Source organism: Aotus nancymaae, unplaced genomic scaffold, assembly GCF_030222135.1.
Source record: "Aotus nancymaae isolate 86718 unplaced genomic scaffold, 86718_ANA_hifiasm-v0.15.2.pri h1tg000006l, whole genome shotgun sequence".
In the NCBI taxonomy this organism is placed as follows: Eukaryota; Metazoa; Chordata; class Mammalia; order Primates; family Aotidae; genus Aotus; species Aotus nancymaae.
The window spans coordinates 21,724,299-21,748,187 of NW_026988417.1; the positions used below are offsets into that span (position 1 = coordinate 21,724,299).

The window sequence follows — 23,889 nt, forward strand, 5'->3', positions numbered from 1 at the left end:
ATGTAAATATGTACATGAACAAAAAAAAAAGACTGAAAAGGAAATACCTTTCATTTGAAGACAGACTTGTAAGACTAACTACGGGCCAGGGAAACAGATGAAAAAGAAGCCTATCTGGACACATTCTATTAAAATTTCCAAATTCTATAATAGAGAAAAATGATCCTTCAGGTTTCCAAACAGACATGAAAATGGGTAGGTATTTCTATCACTTGGTTCTAGTATCTTTCCTACAAATCTGGTCAATAGGGGAAAGTTCAGTATATTCTGCCTTCCCAAACCGTCTACAATAGTACTTCTAGCTTCAATCTCTGCAAGGTTAACAATTACTCAAAATGAGACAGCAAGTCAAACCTATGAACAGGTAGCATACTATTATAGGGTCACAATATAATTTATCATCAAATACACTTGAGAACAAAAAATGTTGCCATTAATAATTACAGAGACAACAGATTCCAACCTGGGCTCATGGTTACCCCTAACTCCTAAAATGGCTCAATAAATAACCATTCAAATTTCCAGGCATTCTTATCAAAGATCTGACATTTTAAAATAAATAAAGAAGGCCTGATTTTTTCTTACTATTTTCAATTCTTTATTTAGCAGTCTTATAAATAAAAAGGAAATAACCTATTTTTCTGCCTTAGCATTAAACTGTAAGTTTACATGAAATTAAATAGCATCTGGTTAAGAAAAATTGAAGCGTTTGTAATGCCATACCAGGTATCTTTCAAAAATGCCTAAAAATGAAAAACTGTTTACTAAATAACACTTCATCTTATCTTATGAACACATTAGCTTCATGAGAAAAGACAGCCTATTTTTTAAGGTGTTTGTATATCACAAAGAACACTGGACACTTAATATTTATCAATATAATAAAAGCAACTTTATTTGGCATTTTAATCTAATTGAAAGCTTTCTACTGGGACCATCCATCCTGTGGTTCTTGTAGGGGTTTGAGTCTCTGACTTTTTTCAGCCAAAATTCTTGATGTCAGACCTATTACTCATTATTTCAGAATATATTTGGGCAACTAGTGTGTGCTGGGAGTAACAGCAGAGATACAAAAACAGACCTCAAAGACTAATATTACACACGTGTACACTAAGTGTTAAGTGCCACAAGAGGGATACATAACTGATCCCAAGGGAATACAGAGTTTCAACGTTGCTGAAAAGTAAGATGATTAGAGGAAACATTTCTGAACTCTGCTGTAAAAAGAAAAAAAAAACTAGTGGAAATTTAAAGGACAGACAAAGAAGGGGAAAATCATTTAAAGTGAGATAACCTTGCAAAGATCTGTATTCTGGTGTGTTTTGTTTGTTTTGAGATGGAGTCTTGCTCTTGTCACGCAGGCTGGAGTGCAATGGCACCATCTCAGCTCACTGCAACCTCCGCCTCCCGAGTTCAAGCGATTCTCCTGCCTCAGCCTCCCGTATAGCTGGGATTACAGATGTGCGCCACCACGCCCAGCTAATTTTTGTATTTCTAATACAAACAGGGTTTCATCATGTTGGCCAGGCTGGTCTCGAACTCCTGACCTCATGATCTGCCCGCCTCGGTCTGCCAAAGTGCTGGAATTACAGGCATGAGCCACCGAGCCTGGCCTTATTTTCTATTACTGCGTAACAAGTTACCACTGAGCTACATAAATCCATACCTGTTTATCAGCTCACAGTTCTGTAGGTAGGAAGTCCAGGCACAGAGTAAGCAGACCCTCTAGGCAGGTGCATATGGCCCCAGAGAACCGAGATACCAATAGTGAAGGTGTTCCTAAGTTCATGAATGGGGCAAGGTAGGGAGGGAGAAGGCAAACAAGTGGTCAGAAAAAGACAGGCAGGCAGACATTCTGAGTGTGTAGCTGAAAACATCCAGGAAAAAAAACTGGAAAACGTTGTGGGCTAAATGAGATAAGCTCCTTCTGCCTGTAGCCAGCACTCCCAGAACAATGAGCACAAGGGCCTCCTATCAATGGCAAACTCTGTTTAAATGTAAGGCTGTTAAAATTCACAAGAGGAGTAATAAAACTCTAGAGCAGAAGTCAAGAAACTTGCCAAGTGCCAGACAGCAAATACTTTAGGCTTTGCAGGCCAAGAGGCAAGATCCACGGTACGGTGTAGGTACTTATATAATGAAAGGATACAAATACAAGTTTTTATTGACAAAAATCAAAGTATAACAATTGGGTATAATTTTTTCTAATACTCTTAGATGCTGTCAACCAAACCCTTAATGAGGCTCCTATAAGCCCTCTTCTCAAGGGGACCTCCACTTTAGCCTTCAATGTCTGTCCCTGCAGAGTTTTTTAGCAAGAATCTTCCGAAGTCAATTTTGACAGAGTGCTCTCACCCACAATATCTGAGTCAACATCCCCCAGGTGATATCTGGGGGATCTCTTCCAACATCCCCCAGGTGATATCTGATCACCCTGGCTTGTCTTCAGTAAGAATCCTCTCAGGGTCCTTTAGCGAGAATCTCAATACCCTCGATGTCTCCTCTTAGTAATTTCCCATCCACTGACTCTCCAACCTCTTTGGCTATAAACCTCCACTTGTTCTTGTTGTATCTGGAGTTGAACCCAATCTTTCTCTCATACCTGTGATAATCTCTATGCCCATCACAACAGTCCTAAATAAAGTCTTCCTTACCATTTTAACAAGTATTGAAATAAATTTTTCTTTAACACACTGGTCAACTATAAGAAGAACAGATTTATTTTTGTTGGGGGTATAGCATTTCACTTAATCAGAGTTCCCAATCATCAGATCAATTGCCAATGAATAAGTCTACTCTTAGCTCACAGGCTACATAAAAACAGGTAGGGCTGTAGTTTGTTGATCCTGGCTCTTGAGAATGCACAAGGTAGGGAAAATAAAATTGCGAAGAAATCCTAATATACGTATTCCCTCCAATATACTCTCTATGTGACAGCACCAGAGTAGCATTGGAAAAACTCCATTTGTAGCTCAGGAGGGAATGCAAGAACGTGGAAAAAGCCTCAGGTGAAAAAGTACATCAAGGAAGAAAGCCCATCACATTCAGCCCTTTGTCTCCCCCTATTTCCTTAAGACTAGTTCCATTAAAAAAAGAGAATACTGGAAATAGATCGATCTTAAATAACAGAAACCTACTCGCTATATAACCAGGCCTGGTTGGAACTTTTAGTGTGCACAGTAGTTTTTAAACCTGACTGCAACTCACAATTTTCCTTCAATAACCTAATATACGTAGACATTGGATATTCATTCATGTATTTAATTTTAGATTTACTGAGTGCCTACTATGTGCTTGATAGCATTCAGGGTGCTGGAGAAAACAGAACAAAATAAAAAGTCCTGCCCTTATGGAGTTTACGTGCTAGTGGGTGGAAGAACAAAATAAAAATTGATCAGCAGTAAATTTCTTTTATAAAAGTGTCAGAGTTAATACATGAAAAAATAATGATAAAATTAGAGTATCATCATTCTGCAACCACTAATAATATAATTGATTTAGGCGATGATAGCAACAGCTCTAAACATCGTATTTTAAAAAAGATATTATACATCCCATTAATGTAAGTATATATATATCACCTTCTTGCCAGAGTCACACCTGAATCTCAGAAGTGAAAAGTGGTACCTCAAAATAATTTATATCTGTCCATGTAAATTTGTGTTCTCTTTCTGTGAAGATCCTTTGACCTTTAGGACACACTGCTTGTGAGGACAGGCTCTGGAGGCAGGCTGTGTAGGCTCAAGTCCTGGTTTCATCACTTACATCTGGGTGACCTAAGGGAAATTAATGAGGTTCTATGCCTCACTTCCTCAGGCACGAAATAGGAATAATCATACTGATCACATTAGGGAACTATGCAAAGCAACCAGCACATTTAAAACACTTACTACAGGATCTGGCACACTCAGCAAACATTAAATATTATTATCATACCACATTTTCAATGGATCGTCTGTCTTTTCTTACTAATCTACATCAGTTCTTAATACCTAGGAACCAGCACCTTTCCTCAATACAGTCCCTGGTCCAAATCCTGGAAGCCTCTCTCTATTAGAATATACTGGGAAAGCACACTTTGGAAATCATGACTCAAAAGTGAAATTGCTTAGCATTAAGTACAAAATCTAAATAATTCTACCAGTAAGAAATTTTGAGACCTTTCATAAATATAAGTGGCTTGAGCCACTGTTAAAGGTACTGAAACTCTACTTCAAACTGTGAGGAACCCTGATATGTACAAAAGGCCATTATGAGTCCAGTGGTGTACAACCAAAGAAACAATTAATACAGGTATATTAACAGAGGTTGGGGCTTCCAGAGCCACTGGCAAATGATAGCTCGTGTGCCACCACCCCCTTACCATGCCCGTGACAGATCATCATTCAGTCCTGTCATTTCCCTGATAAGCTCACAAAGCACTTCTAATAGCTATTCCTAATTCACTGGGGCAGACATTCAAGAAATCAACTGGCCCCACTGACTCTACTGAAGAAACCATCAAAGGCAACTATGATCCAAATGTACTTTTATAACTGGTGGTGGGAATCATAACCAAAAACAGGCCTGCCCACTTAGAGTTAGGTGGGGAACAGGGAGAGACAACAGAGGGTCGATGCGGAACTGCCATTAAACACAATCAGCCAGAACACTGGTGTCGAAGGATTCTGTAATAAATATGTGGTAATACAGGCAAAGCCATAAAAGGTGGGGGGAAATGCAAAAAAAAATAACACTCTGATGTGATATAGAATCTGCATTATGTCCATAAAGTCTGGATATTAATTTTTTTAAAAAAAGTATGTATGTGTGTGTTTGTGAACAGTCATTAAGGACATCTTCACTATGAAAAAAAAGACTGTTTGTGACATGACACCCTACAGGTTTACAGGAGTTGGGGTTTAAAAACCTATATTCCTATAGCAGGGGGAGGAACAGAGATATGCAAAGGGTAACCAGAGTTCACATATAAAAAGAGCTCAAGTGAGGCCCGGCACGGTGGCTCATGCCAGTAATCCCAGCACTTTGCAAGGCCGAGGCAGACAGATCACCTGAGGTCAGAAGTTCGAGACCAGCCTAGCCAACATGGTGAAAATCTGTCTCTACTAAAAATATTTTTAAAAATAGCTGGGCCTATTGGCAGGTGTCTATAATCCCACCTACTTGGGAGGCTGAGGCAGGAGAATCACTTGAACCTGGGAGGCAGAGGTTACAGTGAGACAGGGTCATGCCATTGCACTCCATCCTGGGTGACAAGAGTGAAATTCTGTCTCAAAAAAAAAAAAGAGAGAGAGAGTTCACGTGTTTCAGGTCAGGTGTGGTGGTTCATGCCTATAATCCCAGTGCTTTGGGAAGCTGAGGTGGGAGGATTATTTGAGGTGGGAGTTCAAGGCTCCGGTGAGCTATGATCAAACCACTGCACTCTAGCCTGGGCAAAAGAACGAGACCCTCTCTCAAAAACAAAACAAAACCGAAAAAAGGTCGGGCACAGTGCCTCACACCTGTAATCCCAGCACTTTAGGAAGCCGAGGCAGGCAGATCATCTGAGGTCGGGAGTTCAAGATCAGTCTGGCCAACATGGTGAACTCCATCTCTACTGAAAAATACAAAAATTAGCTGGTGTGGTGGCAGGAGGCTGTAATCCCAGCTACTCAAGAGGCTGAGGCAGGAGAATTGCTTGAACCCAGGAGGCGGACGTTGCAGTGAGCCAAAATCGCGCCATTGCACTCTAGTCTGGGCAACAAAAGTGAAACTCTATCTCAAAAAAAAAAGGACTGGTCATGGTGGCTCATGCCTGTAATCCCACCACTTTGGGAGGCCAAGGCAAGAGGATCACCTGAGGTCAGGAGTTCAAGACCAGCCTGACCAACATGGAGAAAACCCATCTCTACTAAAAATACAAAATAAGCCAGGCATGGTGGTGCACACCTGTAATCCCAGCTACTTGGGAGATTGAGGCAGAAGAATCACTTGAACCCAGGAGGCGGAGGTTGCAGTGAGCAGAGACTAAGCCATTGCACTCCAGCCTGGGCAACAAGAATGAAACTCTGTCTCAGAAAAAAAAAAAAAAAAAAAAAAGCTCAAGTGTTCAGATCTTAAAGACAGAACTCAGGGACAAAAAAAGAAAATGAGTTAACAAAAAGAGAGCTCAAGGTCCCAAAGCTGGCATTAGCCCTAGGGAAGGAGGGCAGGTCTTAGCTTGTAAGTGAGTGGCAATTAATGGTGACAAAAGACAAGCAAAGCTGAGGAACCAGGCAGGCCTGAAGCTTAATTACCAGTTGCCCCAATGTCTCCCTCCCCCGATCAAGTAAACAACCCTCACTATTACTATTCTAATGCAATATAATAGTGCAATCAACCATTTCTAATAAAGCAACTGGAGCTTCATTAAATGTGCATGTAACTTCTGTGGCTTTAAAAAATATATGTTGGCAATGTTGTTAGATTTGGTTTCATATGTAAAATCATAGAACTTTAGCAGTTAAAGAATCATTAAAGATAGCCTAGTTAAAAAACCTCACTTTACTAGTCAGGAAAGTGAAGGCCATAAATGTTGTGATTTACTGGGCGACACAATTCTACTTGGTAGCAAAACCAACGCGAATCCCCACATCCATTCCGTCTCACGCTATTTCCCCTGTATCCTCCATTCTGGTCATCTTCATTAAATAAAGAGTAGGAATGATGGTTCCCTGCTCACCCAGCAACAGCATGACATGTAGAGAGAACTAGAGTTATGAATTCACGCCACTTCAGATGGACACCTCCCAAAAATGCATCTACTCGCCCTATGATGTTCTTATTCCTTTCATCTTAATACCGCAGCTGTTTGAGATAGGGTCATTTATTATTCCAGGATAAAATTTTCAATCTCAAGAATGCAGCAGATAAGCAAAGAAAGACTGATTGTATAATAAACAGATTATGTTACAAACCTAAGTGCCCTTGGTCGTTTCCACAACCACTAGATGATAGCAAAATGGGATGTTAAAATTCTTTCCTTCAACAGTTAGTTACTTGGACATAATATGCACTCGGTGAAAATTCTCGGTTACAGGCTGCATATCCCTCATTCAAAACGTTTGGGACCAAGACTGTTTCTGATTTCGGGTCTTTTCAGAATTTGGAATATTTGCATTATACTTACTGGCTGAACACCCTGAACCTAATAATCTGAAATCCAAAATGCTCCAAAGAGCATTTCCTATGAGCATCATGTCAGTCCCAAGAAGTTTTGGATTTTGGAGCATTTAGAATTTCCTATTTTCATATTTGAGATGCTCAGCCTGCACTTTGGTTTCCCATCTGTCAGCCATCTCTAAAGGAATCCTTCAATGTAAACAAGTCTTCTGTACCAACTGTTCTACAAAGGCTTACCCCAACACCACCGCCAAAGAAAGCACTTCACGTGTGACTTTTATGAACATAACAACAGTTAGAATTGAAGGCCAGGAGCCAGGCCCAGCAGCCTATGTGTAACCTGAGAAGATCAATTTACTTGTCCACGCTTCAGTTAGCACTCCCGTAAAATGTGAACTATATGGAGCTCACAAAGCTGTTTCAGCGATCAAGTGAGATGTTGTACGGAAGTATTTGGCACAGTACCTAGCACACGATAAATATTCCAATGTTGGTTGTTATTAGAACTTTTAAATCAGTTAAGGACGCTAACAACAAAGTTCTGAAAGTCAAAGAACTCCACAGACACCTGGAGTTTCTCTATCAGAGTAGTTCACAAATGTTACTAGTTTTGTTTTTTTTTTCTTTTTTTTGAGACGGAGTTTTGCTGTTACCCAGGCTGGAGTGCAATGGAGCGATCTCGGCTCACCGCAACCTCCGCCTCCTGGGTTCAAGCAATTCTCCTGCCTCAGCCTCCCGAGTAGCTGGGACTACAGGCATGCACCACCATGCCCAGCTAATTTTTTTGTATTTTTAGTAGAGACGGGGTTTCACCATCTTGACCAGTATGGTCTTGATCTCTTGACCTCGTGATCCACCCGCCTCGGCCTCCCAAAGTGCTGGGATTATAGGCGTGAGATGTTACCAGTTTTAAGAGAGTCAAACTAGCAGTAGAAACAAATCTCTCCTTTAAAAAAAAAAAAAAAACAGTTTTTTTACCCTGTTGTAATTTTACTCGTGAATGTAAACTCAGAGGTGTCCAGATAGCTGGTAACACCGTACTTCAGGGTATGTCTATGGGGGCGGTTCCAGAAGAGATTAGCACTTAAAATTGATAACTGAATAAAGCAGATGATCCTCTCTAATCCACTTTGGGGAAGACCAAAGTAGACTGGTCCTCTTTAAGAAGATTGCTTACTTTAAGTGGGCATCAACCAATACACTGGGGGCCTGAATAAACAAATAGGCAGCAGGGCAAATTCGCTCTCGGCCAGAGCTGAGACACTCATCTCCTGCCCTAGACACCCAGGCTTCCCAGTTTAGGTTCTTAGGTTTTCAGACCCAGCCCACGACTCACACCCTCCCCTCTACCTGATTCTCAGACTCTCAGGCCTTTGAACCTGGTCTGAACACCACCACCAGCTGTCCTAGTTCTCCAGGCTACAGATCATGGGACTTCCTTATAACCATGTGAGCCAATTCCTACAACAATTCTCCTCTTAAATCTATCTCTTCAGCCAGTCACGGTGGCTCACACCTGTAATCCCCCAGCACTTTGGGAGGCCAAGGCGGGCAGATCACCTGAGGTCAGGAGTTTGAGACCAGCCTGGCCAATATGTTGAAACCCTGTCTCTACTAAAAGTACAAAAATTAGCTGGGCATGATGGCAGGTGCATGCAGTCCCAGCTACTCAGGAGGCTGAGACAGGAGAACTGCTTGAACCCAGGAGGCGGAGGTTGCAGTAAGCTGAGATCACACCATTGCACTCCAGCCTGGGCAACAAAAGGGAGACTCCATCTCAAAAAGAAAAAAAATCTCTTCGTGTCTCTTCATCTATCCCATTGGTTCTGTTTCCCTAGAAAATATTAATACACTTTTATATTAGGTAACTCTACCGAGGTTACATGACAATGACAAACAGGTCTATGAAATTAATTTCATGAGAAGGCTAAAGAGAAATGTTTTCTGAAATCCATTTTCTTGAAGGAGAACAATGAGAAAAGCCAGGATCTCCAGTTTTACTTTACTCTCCAGTAACATCCTAACAAAAACATAAAGGCATCACTAGAAAATAAACTCTGGGTCAGAATAAAATACAACCATTAAGGCTTATCATTTTCACAGATCAGCAAAATATCATAGAAATTAAAGAGCAAGAAAGTACCTGAATGAGCCATGTTGTGCTCACCTCCCAAAACTCTCTTAACAGCCACGGAGGGAGCTTGTTATTCATTGACTGCAGGTCCTGGAGACTTCCCACGTTTCCTTTCCATTTTAAGGCTGCCACCATCTACTCTCCCTCTACATATACTAAGACTTAGTATAGAATTTTCCCTCTCATTTTTGCTACACATAATAACAAGAGAACAATTGCAATGTAAAGGGTTTTATAATCACTAAAAATGGGAAAAGATGGAAAAAACTAATACAAGAACTAAGACTATTACAAAGTTTTAAAAAAAAAAAGTCTTAAAAAGTTTCTGTCTGTGGTTGCTAACTTCTAGCTAAGCTGATGGACAAGTTTTTCAACTTTATCCTCGAGGGAAGCACTCAAATGTGTAATTTTTTTTTCATCAAGGAACCCTGAAAAGTCAAATCCTTGTAGAACAATTCACTAAGGTTCTTTAAGTAGGCAATAATCTCAAGCAATCTCTGTTTCGCATAGGTTCAGACTAGATGACACCAATTCCCAGGAGCCTTATCTCAAAAAGCACAGCATCCCCTAGGAGGTACTACCCTCCTTCCTGTGTCTATCTTGGCAGGGAAACCACGCAGCCAAGCTAGCCAGGTCCTCCTGAGAGCTATACCCAACCCAAACCATGTGAGGGTGAAAGAATGGTTTAAGTTGCAAATACAGTTGCCAAATGCAATAGTTAGTAATGATGAAACCAGATATGTCCATCAAGCTAAAGGACCAGAAGAGAAAGAAGTATGTAGTGATGAACTTTAAAATGAAGTTCTAGGCAGACTTCAGCAAGAACATGGGACAGAAACTAGACAGCAATAGGCTGAAAATGAAATAAGAGGTAAGGAAATGAAGAGGATGGATTCAAGCTAGTTTTCAAGAAGTTCGCTTGGGAAGGAAAGAGTGGTCATTCAATCACGGTGCTGCAAGGGAGTATTTTAAGAAGAGGAGCTTTTTTAACAGGGGAGGAAAGGAAGTGGCTACGTACAATGAGGAGAAACATCACAAACTCGGGGAGAAGTTCAAGATACAAAAAAGAAAAGCAATGGCTTCTCAAGAGGTAGGTGAAAACTTGATCAAGAAATTAAAAAAAAAAAAATCCGGGTAAAAGATACTTTTTACTATCAGATGAAGAGTGGGAATTTAAGCCTTGACCTTGTATGTTGCTTATGCTGCTTTGAAGAGTCTCAAGTTTATCCGTGACAGATTCTTCCTGTGTAAGAATAATGCAAGATTCTTCCCAGTCCTACTTAAGAAAAAAAAATAGTAAGAAAAATGAGATCTCTTTGTACAAAGATTTACTGAGTGCTCATGTGCTAGACACTAGGGATGCAGAGATAAATATGGCCATCAAGAGTCTACAATCTGGTAGGAGAAGCAGGGTTGCAAATAAATAATTCCAAAACAGTATGACAGCTGTCATAATGTAAGCAAACAGGAGATAGGAGGTCGTCCCAAGGAATGGAAGAGCCAGACTAGCACTGTCCACTGGGCTAGACTGCATGCACTTCCAGGTTACTGCAAAGACTTTAGAATTCTAACTGCATCTTGGTCATAGAGGAAGACTTTACATTTGGTCTAATTTAAAACAAACAAACAAACAGCAGGTTAAAAATGATACTAATAAATCTAATAGAAAGGATATCCATCTTAAACACCAAAAATGATAATAATAAATCTAATAGAAAGGATATCCATCTTAAACACCACCGTGGAGATGAATACACCAGTAGTCGATTTCTCTTTGCCTTTTTCATGAGAAAAGAATGAGAAAGAATTGCACAATCAAACAAAGAATGCTTTTAAGTCTTATCTTGATGGGAAATGAATCAGTTTAATTAGACTTAGATCCAAGCAGGCTTAAAGAAAGAACATTTTAACAACTATGTTAAAGAACCTGAATTACAGTTACATCTCCATAGTTGCTCTAACTTTCTTTCAATTAAATAGAAGGAGGGTTTAGACTGAAGTATCATTTCCAGCACAATGTACAACCTGCTTTCTACTATCCCACCCACAATACGAGACCATGGCAGCAGAGGCTGTTAAATGCCTTTCACTATACTAGGTGATACAGATACAAGGGGAAACGAAGTCTCTGATATCTTAATAGAACTGACATTCTGCCAGGCACGGTGGCTCACGCCTGTAATCCCAGCACTTTGGGAGGCAGAGGCAGGCAGATCACCTGAGGTCGGGAGTTTGAGACCAGCCTGACCAATATGGATAAATCTCGTCTCTACTAAAAGTACAAAAAAATTAGCTGGGTACGGTGGCACATACCTATAATCCCAGCTACTTGGGAGGCTGAGGCAAGTGAATTGCTTGAACCCAGGAGGCAGAGGTTGCAGTGAGCCGAGATCGCGCACCATTGCACTCCAGCCTGGGTAACAACAAAAAGAACTGACATTCCAGATGGGACCAGGTCACATCCTTGGAACCATGTATTCTAACAGAACTGTCCTCATATCAGGAGTGAATTTAACTCACTAACATTTACCAATCGCCTTTACTAATCACATACTGTGTATGATTTCCAGTGCTTGGGGAGAGGGCAGAGAATGGCACTGGGATTGGGGAGCTTAGACAACTTAAGGGAACCTCTACGTCCCCCAACAGTGATAGGGGACACATTTATTCTTCTTGTGTAGAGACATCTTAGCTTTCAAGTACAATTCTAAAACAGGTGGGGAAAGTACTTTTACATACAGAGTTAGCAATCCTGAGAAAAGATTTGCTCATGCTTAACACATTACTGTCTTCAAGCAGAATCATAAAAAGGGCTTAAAAACCTAAATAGACTGAAGCCTAAATTGTCCATGGTGAGGGTGATGGATAAGTTAGCCTTCTGTGTGTGTGATACACAATTCTATCTGCACCCAACAATGGTGAGCACTCAAGAACAAAAGACTGTAAAGGTGCACAATTCAAACATCATGCAATTTAAACTTCAGAAGACAAAATAGGGGAAAGAAAAAAAAAGACAAAAAATGTTAAGTTTTAAAAATTGTATTTAAATTAAGAACCAAGAATGTCAGTCATCTGAAATGATGAGGCACTAAAAGAAACTAGCAAATGCCTGATACCCGAGTTGGTTCAGTTTTGCAGCCTGGCAGCAAACCTACGTGTCCTGACAAAGAAAATCTCATGTCTCTCCGAGATGCCTGTCAATAGCAGGCCCTCAAATACTGTTGCACAGATGCTTGCTGCAGTTAGACCTTCTCGTTTTATTCATTTAACTCCACAATACATCTCTAAAACCTTATTGTCCTTAACCCTGGCTTCTGCACGTCACTCTCGGCTTTACCAATGGCTGTTTTTCTTGGCTCTTATGAATAAGGCCCTGTCTTGAAGCTGTCAGCTCTGTGTTCTACAAATGTCTCTTGATTTCATCGTGTTTGCTCTGCTTGGACCAGCCCCTCCCTCCCATATGAGGCAGCTGCCCTCAACTGGCTCCTGTGCTCTTTCTTCTACCTTCTTTTGTTGTGGCAGATGACAGATGGTGACTAGGGTTAACCCTTCAGGTCGCGGGGATATGAAGCAGCAGGTTCTCAACCCAGGTGATATCAGAACCACCCCATGGGGCTCCGAAAAATACCAACATCCAGGCTCTATCCCTGAACAATGCATCAGAACATGGGGTCCGTGGCCCAAGCATCCAAACTTTTAATGCTCTCTGTTGATTCAAATGCAAAGTTGAAAAAGCCTCAACTGCAAACTGGCCAACCAGGTTATTGGAAGGTGGAGATAAGTACTCCCCTGACCCTGGGACCTAAATGGATGCAAGCCTAGTGCAAAGGGCTCTGGCCAGGAGCATCCTTCACCATTTCATTCCAGTGCACACATAATCATCGTCTATCAGTGTCATGGCATGAAAAATCTTGGCTAGAACTGCCATAAATAAGGCAGATGACTGTGTAAGTCAACTAGCAAGTCTAAGACATTCTAGATAGAGGAAAGGTTTTGTGCCCAGCAGTGGGACATGGGAAGAAAAGCAATGATGGTCATACAGCAAAAAAAAACCATCAGTCCCTTTAGCAAGGTTGTTCTTAAAACAGTCTTGCAAATTTTCCTTTAGAAACTCCCATTGCCCATTTAGAATTTCTGAAATTCGGCCAGGTGCTATGGCTTACACCTGTAATCCCAGAACTTTGGGAGGCTGAGGAGGGTGAATCATTTGCAGTCAGGTGTTCGAGACCAGCCTGGCCAACATGGTGAAACCCCATCCCAGAACTTTGGGAGGCTGAGGAGGGTGAATCATTTGCAGTCAGGTGTTCGAGACCAGCCTGGTCAACATGGTGAAACCCTGTCTCTACAAAAAATACAAAAACTGGCTGGGTGTGGTGGTGGGCGCCTGTAATCCCAGCTACTTGGGAGGCTAACACAGGAGAATCGCTTGAGCCCTGGAGGTGGAGGCTGCAGTGAGCAGACATCACACCACTGCACTCCAGGCTGGGCAACAGAGCAAGACCCTGTCTTAAAAAAAAAGAATTTCTAAAATTCCACCTGCTATCCCCCTGTTGAGTATAACAATGAAGGAAGATGCAGGTTAAATCACATCAAAAGGAGCTGGATGGTCACATCTAACCAGGGAGAGATATGACAGATAATGAATAGCTAGAAGGCAAGAGGCTAGGAAGAGGTACAAGACTAAGATAAAACTGGTCTAACAGACCAAAAGAAAAGTCAAGCCAGAGATAAGAAGTCACATACATCCACAAGCAGGGGCAGCACTGAGTAACTCTTTGCTAAATGAATGCAAAAGCAAGTTTAGGATAAATTTAGGAAACCGGAGAACAGATTATCAAGAATGTGACTGGAGAAGGGTAAAAATCAAAAGTGAAATTTTTGGTCTTTGGCCAGCCCATACTGTATATAGGAAGGCACACATTTATCCTGGGACTCACCATTTACATACAAATAAGAACAAGAAGATCAATGTGTTGAAGATCGGGGGAGAAGGAGGAAGGTGGTGCTGGAGTATTTTTCTATCAACCTCTTAAACCTTCCATTTTTACCCTTCAGACCCTGAACAGGAAGGATGTGAGAAGAAGAAATGCTTTGCTGGATGAAAAACAAAAGCAGGCTGGGCACAGTAGCTCATGCCTGTAATCCCAGCAGTTTGGGAGGCCAAGGCAGACAGATCACTTGGAGTCAGGAGTTTGAGACCACCCTGGCCAACAAGGTGAAACCCTATCTCTAGTAAAAATACAAAAACTTAGTCGGGTATGGTGGCGCATGCCTGTGGTCAGAGCTACTCAGGAAGCTGAGGCAGGAAAATTGCTTGAGACCGGGAGTCGGAGGTTACACTGAGCCAAGATCGTGCCACTGCACTCCAGCCTGGGTGACAGAGCGAGACCCTATCTAAAAAAAAAACAAGGCAAAAGCAAAGCTCAGTATCTGCAATGTGCTCAGTGTGGTACTAGAAGGGGCCAAGACAGACAGGTGCCTTCTGAGAGTCACCGACCTCATCTCTGTCCCACTCTACCGCTACACGCAGGTAATTCCCTTACTAGACATGCAACATTTCTGAAACTTTAGTCAAGACAGAAAAAAAAGAAACCTTGGGAGGAATAGCGTACTTTGTAAAGCTCCCTCTTCAGACTAAAATTGTCTGTATTTGAACATAAATGCAAGCCACACCATACCCATACACCAAGAATTAAAATTATATTGTCTTACATTAAAAACTTACTGAGCAAGTTTGCATCAACAGCTTCCAAATCTTTGCAAAAACTGAGTTAATAAGCTACTAATACTCAAAGCACTCTGTATTCTAATCTTTGTGTATAAGAAAAATGTTGACACAATAAATTAGCTATGTTCTTTAGATTTAAGATTCCCCCACAGCATCAAGTCAGTAAACAACTGCTTCCTAAGAAGCAACTGAATGGAAACAGAAGTCATTGAATAGTCTCTAAGAAACTTCATCACGTGTCATTTTCTGAGTTACTTTCTGGAGTTTTTACTTCTGTCTTTGTCTGTTTTTTAAACCATCTTTACAGGCTCCTGGGAACAGAAGCTGGAGCTGCTTTGGGAGCAACCTCACCAAATGTTACCATATTCATTTGTTTTGGGACTTGGTATCTTGCCAAACCCACCAACGTCTCTCATGTACTCTCCTGGTGCTGGAGGACTCCAAGCAGGCAAGAAACAACAGGACTTCGTGGCTGGGTGATACGCAACCCTGTCATCCTATCAGAAAAGCCTGCAACTTGCATTCACGAACCAAATGCCAAATTGTGCCCCCAATCCGGCAAGATTTCTGAGCAATATTCCTGGTAGGAGTTCAAGCCACTTCCCAACACAGTCTATGTGTGCTTGCCAAGTAGATCACCTGTGACCACAGATAGATTTAATACACTCATCCTTGAATCAGGGACCCCACAGCTATGAACCTAACAAACTAAATAAACATATGTTATCATTTGCTTTAATAAGGTAAACATGTGAATTCGCATCTGTCTTCTGTCCCCAACTTTTCCTGCTTTTCCATCACCTAGCCATATCACTGTTAGCATTACTCTTGCCAATAAAGAACAATTATGTACCCACCCATACACAAGGCACTGTCCAAAGACAAGTCAGGGTCCTTCCTTTCAAGATTACGTGCATTCTGAGAGCAGCACCAGTATCATAGAAAGCAACACAAGAGCACGAACACTAATAGCTGCCTGGGTTCAGAGATGGAAAGGATCAAAATGCCAGAACAGTGAAGAGTTTGTAGCAGCCGAGCTGGTTATTGAAGAATATCCCAGAATTTCCCAGACTGAGATTCCAAGGCAAGGGTGCCTTGGCAAGGATGCCTTGGCCAAGGCACACAGGAAGCAAAGTATAAACTCTACTCAGGGGACGCTGCATTTGTAGAGAAGACTGACCCTTGGATGAAAGCATCACGTCAAATTTTAACCCTGAACCCCTGGCACTGTGTTTACAACATAACACTGCCTCAACTGACGTCCAGGGAAAAAGTAATCTGTGCTGGGTATTGAGAAATCAGGCTGCAGAAGTACGTAATATTCTGCATTCAAAGATAACAATCTTACTCTTGATCCAGTGGCTCTGCTGGTAAGAATTCGGGCCATGGCATCTTGCTGGCCTACTGATTACAATCACTTTGCTCCTCTCTCCCTTGGCTCCACTCACCTGGCAAAGAAGCAACCGAGCCACACCCAAGGATTCCCATCTCTAGGCTGAATCCAGGTGGAGAAAAACAATCGCACTGTCCATCTCCCTTTCAATCTGATCAGAAGGCAAAACTGGAAAAAGATCCTCCCTGCTGACTTTCCTGCAATCCCCAGTAGGTTCACATTCTAAAAGAACCATTTCTCTTCTCTTTCACCTTCCTCTTGGCCCCCTTTCCCCTTGCCCTACCTAAATGTCTTTGAGAAAACAAAAGCAATGGGGCTAGAATTCCCTCTTCTTTCCACCTGCATCCCACTGCCCTCCCACCTGCCTTGACACCCGTGTTCCACCCTTTCTCCCATGACTAGGTGTTGCACTGAACCCTATCCACTCCAGAAGGGATCACACCAGGTTCAAGAAGAAAAACCCAGAGCTAGGGAACAGAACATGGAGTTTCACTGAGGGCTTACATGCAGGGGAGACAGTTCAGTGGTGATGGGCTGGGCAGGATAACTGCACGGCCCAGTGGCTACAAACGGAGCAGAGAACCTTGCAACTTGCAAAAAGCATGCAGTTCACGCAGCATCTTCACTTAGCACCCTTCCCCTAACTGTTTCCACCTGACAACCTTCAATTAACCCCAAACAAAGGGCCCTGATCCCCGATATGACCCATGTCCATGGGACAAGATGGAGACTCAGGTGTTCCTCATAGATAAAAACAAAATGGCTTTCCAGGTGGGTCACTCTGGGGCTCCCTAGCTTGGAACTCCAAACCACATTCAGACGCACCTGCCATCCAGTCATTCTCAGGCTAAGCTTAAGTTATTGCTATCTGGTGCGTTGATTACACACGTGGGGATTGAACTTCCCTGCTGCCATCTAAAGCCAAACGCTTCATCTGTGCTCCCATCCCCACTTCTCTCTTCAGGCCACCCAACCTGGCTTATTCACCCGTGATGCATGGACACTGTTCAGGAGGGCACCAGACTCCCGGCCATCAAATCCAGTGTTGTCTATTCCTTGGTCTTTCTGGCTTGATCTCTCAGTACCTCAACTGGGGAGGCCATTCCAGTCTTGACACGTAAACTTCTCTTAGCTTCTGAGATTAGATTCTCTCCTGGTGCTCCCTCCAGCCTCTGCAGAGCCTCCTTCTCAGCCTCCTGTTCAGGCTCCTCCATGCTCTAGTGTGGTCCTGCCTGGGCCACCTCCTCTACCCTCTGCCCGCTCTCCCCTAACTGACCCCCAGCCAGGCCTGTGTAAAGCTCTCTCCACTAGTTGCCTGATAGAGTCTCTCCACTTCAGGTGGGCCAGCCACCACCTGCCACCCTTCTTCCACCCTCTCCCCACTCAATCCAATCCTTCCCTCCCTTCAGGCTATGTTCAAGTCCTAACTGCTCCAGGAAAATAAAATACCTTCCAATGACTCCCCAGCCACACTGATCTCTCCCGTTTGGGCTTCCTGAAGCACTGAAACAGTCTCCAGCACAGGATTTATTACTTAATTAGGGACAGTCTTTTAATTGTTCCCTAAATGTCTGCATCCTACTGTGCTGACTAGATTTAAGTTTCTGAACAATACGAGCATTTTTCTTGTACTTGGTACTGAGCCACACTGGCTATGTCCAAATAATTATTAGTTCTTTGATAACAAACATGAATAACCAAAACTCTACACACTATTTTAATGTGTTCTTCTGAGAAAAACCTGGAAGTTATCTTACAAATTGCAAGTAATTTTTTAATGTTTTTATTTGTTCAGAATCACCATGTAACATCATGAGGAAACCACATTTAGAAAAGCAGTGATACATTTGAAAAAGTTTCTTTCAATGAAGTCCTCATAACTTTCAAAACTTACAATATTGAGCAAGATCGAATATAAATCACAGAAATATAGTAAATAATAAAAACATTAAGTGTAGGTAAATTTTTGTTCAATTTGTGTATTATAGTAATAGAGGCAGGGCAGTGGTTCATGCCCTGTAATCCCAGCACTGTGGGAGGCCGAGGAGGGCGGATCATGAGGTCAGGAGTTCGAGACCAGCCAGGCCAATATGGTGAAACTCCGTCTCTAATAAAAACAGAAAAATTAGCCAGGTGTGGGGGCGGGTGCCTGTAGTCCCAGTTACTCAGGAGGCTGAGGCAGGAGAACTGCCTGAACCTGGAAGGCGGAGGTTGCAGTGAGACAACATCACGCCACTGCACTCCAGCCTGGGTGAAAGAGCAAGGCTCTGTCTCAAAAAAAAAAAAAAAAAAAATAGGCCAGGCGCAGTGGCTCATGCCTGTAATCCCAGCACTTTGGGAGGCCGAGGCAGGGGGATCACGAGGTCAGGAGATCAAGACCATCCTGGGCAACATGGTGAAACCCCGTCTCTACTAAAAATATAAAAATTGGCTGGGCATGGTGGCACATGCCTGTAATCCCAGCTACTCAGGAGGCTGAGGCAGGAGAAACGCTTGAACCAGGGAATCAGAGGCTGCAGTGAGCCGAGATCACGCCATTGCCCTCCAGCCTGGCGGCAGAGTGAGACTCCGTCTCAAAAAAATAAAATAAAATAAAAATAATAGAGGCAGTTTAATCCCTCAGTACAAAAGTCTACCTGAGACACGGGGAACACACAGTTAAGCCTAGGGTATCTGCCAGACCTCTCTTTAAGCATAGCTACAGAAACAAATGTTGTTCATTAATACTGTTGAAGGGTCTGACTTAAAGGCTACAATGAAGACCAGTTCATCCACTAAATAGAAATAGCTTTACTTTTCATGATTAAAAATAAATTCTATCTCATCTTTGCCATTCTCCCAATTCCCATCCGTTAATTTTCCTTCCTGTGGCCACATCACAACTCAGTTAGAAATGCCTGGCCACACCTAAGTGATAAAGGTTCAAACCAGGGAGCCTTCCTGTCCTCGACTCAGCCCCTACAGACTCCTCTCTGACCACCCTGGGCACTAGACACTTGCCTTTGGCATCCCAGCAACACCAACTGCACAGCAGCATAACCAGATACTGTCCTCTCCCAGCCCATGGGCACCTGGGGTCCTCCACTTCCAACCCCATCATTTCCTCCCCTTGTCCCCTCACCATTTTCTTCACAGTCCCCTTTTTTTTTTTAGACAGATTCTCACTCTGTCACCCAGGCTGAAGTACAGCAGCATGACCTGTGTTCACTGCGACCTCTGCCTCCCGGGTTCAAGTGATTCTCCAGCCTCGGCCTCCCTCGTAGCTGAGATTACAGGTGCAAACCACCGCGCCCAGCTAATATTTGTATTTTTGGTAGAGATGGGTTTTCGTCATGTTGGTCAGGCTGGCCTCGAATTCCTGGCTTCAAGTGATCTGCCCACCTCAGCCTCCCAAAGTGCTGGGATTATAGGTGTGAGCCACTGTGCCAGGCCCATAGTTATCTTTTTCTTCTTTCCAGAACTGGCTCAGGATCCTCAATTCCACTAGGATTGAAGGAGAAGGCAGCCTTGGTTACCCTCCTCTGGGCTTCTTTTGCTACATGTGCACCCTGGTAATAGAGCACTGACTATACTGTTCTGGGACTTAGTCATGAATCTTTCTCCCCAAATATCTGTAAGTTTCTGGAGAAGAAAGACCATGTTCTTATTTGTATTTTGTCATGAGCTGCACAGTGTCTCACAGAAAAAAATGTCCAAGTCCTGACTTTTTAACGTGATCTTATTTGGAAACAGGGTCTTTGCAGATATATTTAAGTAAAGAATCTTGAGATGAATCATCCTGGACCTAGGAGTGGACCCTAAATTCAATAACGGTATCCTTAAAAGAGAAAGAAGAGGATTTGAGACACACAGACACACAGGGAGAAGGCCAAGGGAAGACAGATGCAGAGACTGAAGTTGAGGAAGGAAACCCTTAATCACCTAGGCATCTAAGACCACCTCCCCCTTAACTTCCATATTGCATTTCAATAGAAGTGAAGGCTGGCAGACAGGGCGCCACCTTTAATCGCCCAAAGGCATGGTATGGAGGAATCTTTCGGGAAGGCATTGTTTTTACTTAAACACGATCAAACCCCCACCTGAGTCACATACCCCACCCCTACTCCGTGGACCAAGACCCTATCACACGTAATTTCTAGAGTTCTAAGACTTTATAAGAGCGGGGATTTTCTTTGTTAGGGGAGCTCTGCTATTTGGGGCATCCAGACCTGCTGCAACTCCCGGCCAAATAAATCACCACTTCCTTCCCAGTTCCGTGTTCCAGAGTTGTGTTTCACAGCCTTTCCTGCTTCAGAGTGATGCTGCCCTAAGCCAAGGAAAACCAGAAGCTGAGAGAAGCAAGCATGAATTGTTCCCAACGTCCTCAGAGAGAGAATGGCCCTGCTGATACACTGATTTTGGACTTCTGGCCTCCAGAACTATGAGAATAAATTTGTTGTTTCAAGCCACCAAGTCTGTAGTAATTTGCAGCAGCCCTAGGCACTAAAACCCAGTCCAAACTTCAACAGGCTACCTACTACCTAGGGGCCATCAACAAAAACTGTGTTCAACTAAGATGAAGGCAAGAGGGGCTAATGAGAAAGCATCTGAACTAGATTCCCAGGACGGGAATCTAGGACTTGGACTCAGATGCTACTCTACTATGAGAATTCTGAGGAGTCCCTTATTTACAGTAACTCTAACTCTTGCTTTAGTAAAATGAGGAAACTGGCCCATAAGACTCTATATGGGGGCCTCATATATCTTGAACCCTCTTCAGCCAGAACAGCTTTCTTCTTTCTTCTTTCTTTTTTTTTCCTTCTTGAGACTGAGTTTTGCATTTGTTACCCAGGCTGGAGTGCAATGGCGCCATCTCGGCTAACTGCAAACTCTGCCTCCCGTGTTCAAGCAATTCTCCTGCCTTAGCCTCCTGAGTAGCTGGGATTACAGGCACCCACCACCGCACCTGGCTAATTTTTTGTATTTTAAGTAAAGACGAGGTTTCACCATGTTGGCCAGGCTGGTCTCAAACTCCTGACCTCAGCTGATCTACTGGCCTTGGCCTCCCAAAGTGTTGGGATTACAGGCATGAGCCACCATAGCAGAACAACTTAAATTGATCCTTAATTGTATCTTCTTTCTATTCACCAAATAAATTTTATTTTATTTTATTTTATTTATTTATGTTTTAATCTGAGTCTCACTCAGTCTTACCTCACTACAATCTCCATCTCCCAGGTTCAAGCAATTCTCCTGCCTCACCCTCCCAAGTAACTGGAATGGCAGGCACACGCCACCACACCTGGCTGATTTTTGTATTTTATGGGGTTTCGCCATGTTGGCCAGGCTGGTCTCAAGTGATCCACCCACATCAGCCTCAACAAGTGCTGGGATCACAGGTGTGAGCTACCATCCCCGACCTTAATTTTATTTTCATCTAAAGAGCTTTCTGGCACCAAAAAAAAAAAACCTGGATAAAAATGACATTTCATAGTTACTTATATTTTAACCAGTTCATATAAAATGTAGTAAAATAGTTTAATTGATAATATGCTGAAAATCAATTTCCCCTATTTTTTTCTGCAAAGCAAAATCAACAATTTACAAGTCGTTGACCAATTCCAGCTGGAATTGTTGACACTTTTAGGTCAGAAAAACTAGACATAAACATGAGTCAACATAAGTGCCACTCATTGACTCAAAATCTAAATGTTTATAACGTAACTGCATGATGACTGATTTTTGCAGAGTAACAAAGAAAATCTCCTCCAACATTGGGATTTTCTCCACATGGAGTGTAATTAAAGTCCCATACTCAAAATTTCCACTTAAAGAATCTGGCTAAGAGATTTAAATATAACTGCTGCCACCACCAAATGGTAACGGGTTAGTAAAAGAGGCAAACAAAACAAAAACGCTTTCACCCATCTTCATGCCTCCATTAATAGACACGTAGACACAGTTTTCATAGTTAAATGTTTCCTAATTCAAAAAATGGAAATGACGGGTAAACAAAGGTGTTAGCAATGAACTGTATACCCGGCCTACCTGTATATACTCCCGCTGAATTTGGGTTACATTTAAAACCATACTTCAAGTGTGTTCATAGATCATACTGCGGCCCCTGCATTCCTGTTTGTATAGTGGCCGCTTTCTTTTTTTAGGAAACCAACCAAAACAACATAGAGGAACGCGGAGCCAAGGGACTCACATTTCAGTTGAACAAAATATCCATGAGAAACACTGAGACTCAAAACTTTCCAAACCAATTCATCCTTCTGAAAACAAACTCGACAGTCACTGGGGCCAACTGTTCAGCTAGAATTGGCAGAAAGACGTTTGCAAAACCGAACCGTGAATCCCAGCATAAGTGAGTTACCAAAATTTTTCCTTCCAGGTGGAAACTCAATCCGAAAACCAAAAGTCCCTCGAGTTGGAAGGCTCAACAAACCCCCAGTTTTCAGTTCCAAAGTTCCTGGCTTTTAAATATGAGGCCTCACAGACACGAAAACGGGACTGCAAGGTACATGCATAGACTGATCTGAAATGTTTCCAGCCCTCAATAACAACTCTATCTTAAAAGGTGCTCTTTAGCTGTAATAAAACTAAGATAGCAAAAGGTAAAGGAAGCAACTTGGGGTTTGGGCTCGCACACAGTCCCTGCGTTTTGCAAACTCTACCGCGTAAGTGTAATTTAATTTGCAAAGAAGCAGAAGGACTGGCGCTTGTAATCGAGCATTGTGTTTTCTGGAAGCCCCAGCCCAGGATGAATGAGCTTTAACTCTGCCAACAGCGTGTTTACTCGCATCCTCACGTGGCACCGCGCAGCACCAGCGCTGCGCTCGGGACAGCGCGGGGCGCGCCTGAGAACCCGAAAACTTTACTTTGCAAACTAGAGGAGCTGGGAAGCAGCTCGGACGCAGATTGGGTTGCCTTTCCCTGAACTGCACCCATGCCAAGCACACGAGCTCTTTCCTAGCACCACCCCCTGCCTACAGCTCCACACAAAGGCGCGTGGGTGCCGGCAGGACCTCTCTCCAAAGCTGAGCGGAGAGATAAGAGCCGAGCGGGAGAGGACCGGGCGCCCGGGCGATACTCACAGGGTGACCGTGCGGTTGGGCAGAGTGTCTGGGGGCAGGACCTGCGCGAGCTCCAGGCTGCTGCACACCACCTTGCCCTCGGCGGCGCCCGCCACCCTGCCAGCCCCTCGGGGCCGCCCATCGTGCTTGCAGCCAGCGGGCAGCGCCGCGGCGCCGCCACCGCCTCCCAGCAGCGCGAGGAGCGCTAATAGCGCGAGCGGCAGCAGCAGCGGCGGCTGCGCGCGACCCCTCAGGCGTCCGGGCGGCTCCATGCTGCGGGCCGTGGCCTGCGGGACGAGCGGCGGCTCACTGGCCTAGCGGGCCGCCCCGGAGCCCTGGCGGGCCGGAGCACCGCGCGGGCCCAGCGGCGCCCGGAGCCTCATGGCGGCCGGAGGACGGGCCCTCCCCGGCGCCGACATGCTCTTTTGTCCGCTGC

The 23,889-nt window shown here is 43.4% G+C and overlaps 1 protein-coding gene across 1 annotated transcript in view; it reads right to left on the reverse strand.

The window, feature by feature from the left end:
* Positions 1-23,725, reverse strand: part of ADGRA3 (adhesion G protein-coupled receptor A3) — a 124,227-nt gene extending 100,502 nt beyond the window's left edge. Inside the window, exon 1 of the mRNA XM_064366064.1 lies at positions 23,475-23,725. Coding sequence (XP_064222134.1) covers positions 23,475-23,725 — 251 coding nt within the window. The remainder of the gene's footprint in view (positions 1-23,474) is intronic.
* Positions 23,726-23,889: the final 164 nt, after the last annotated feature.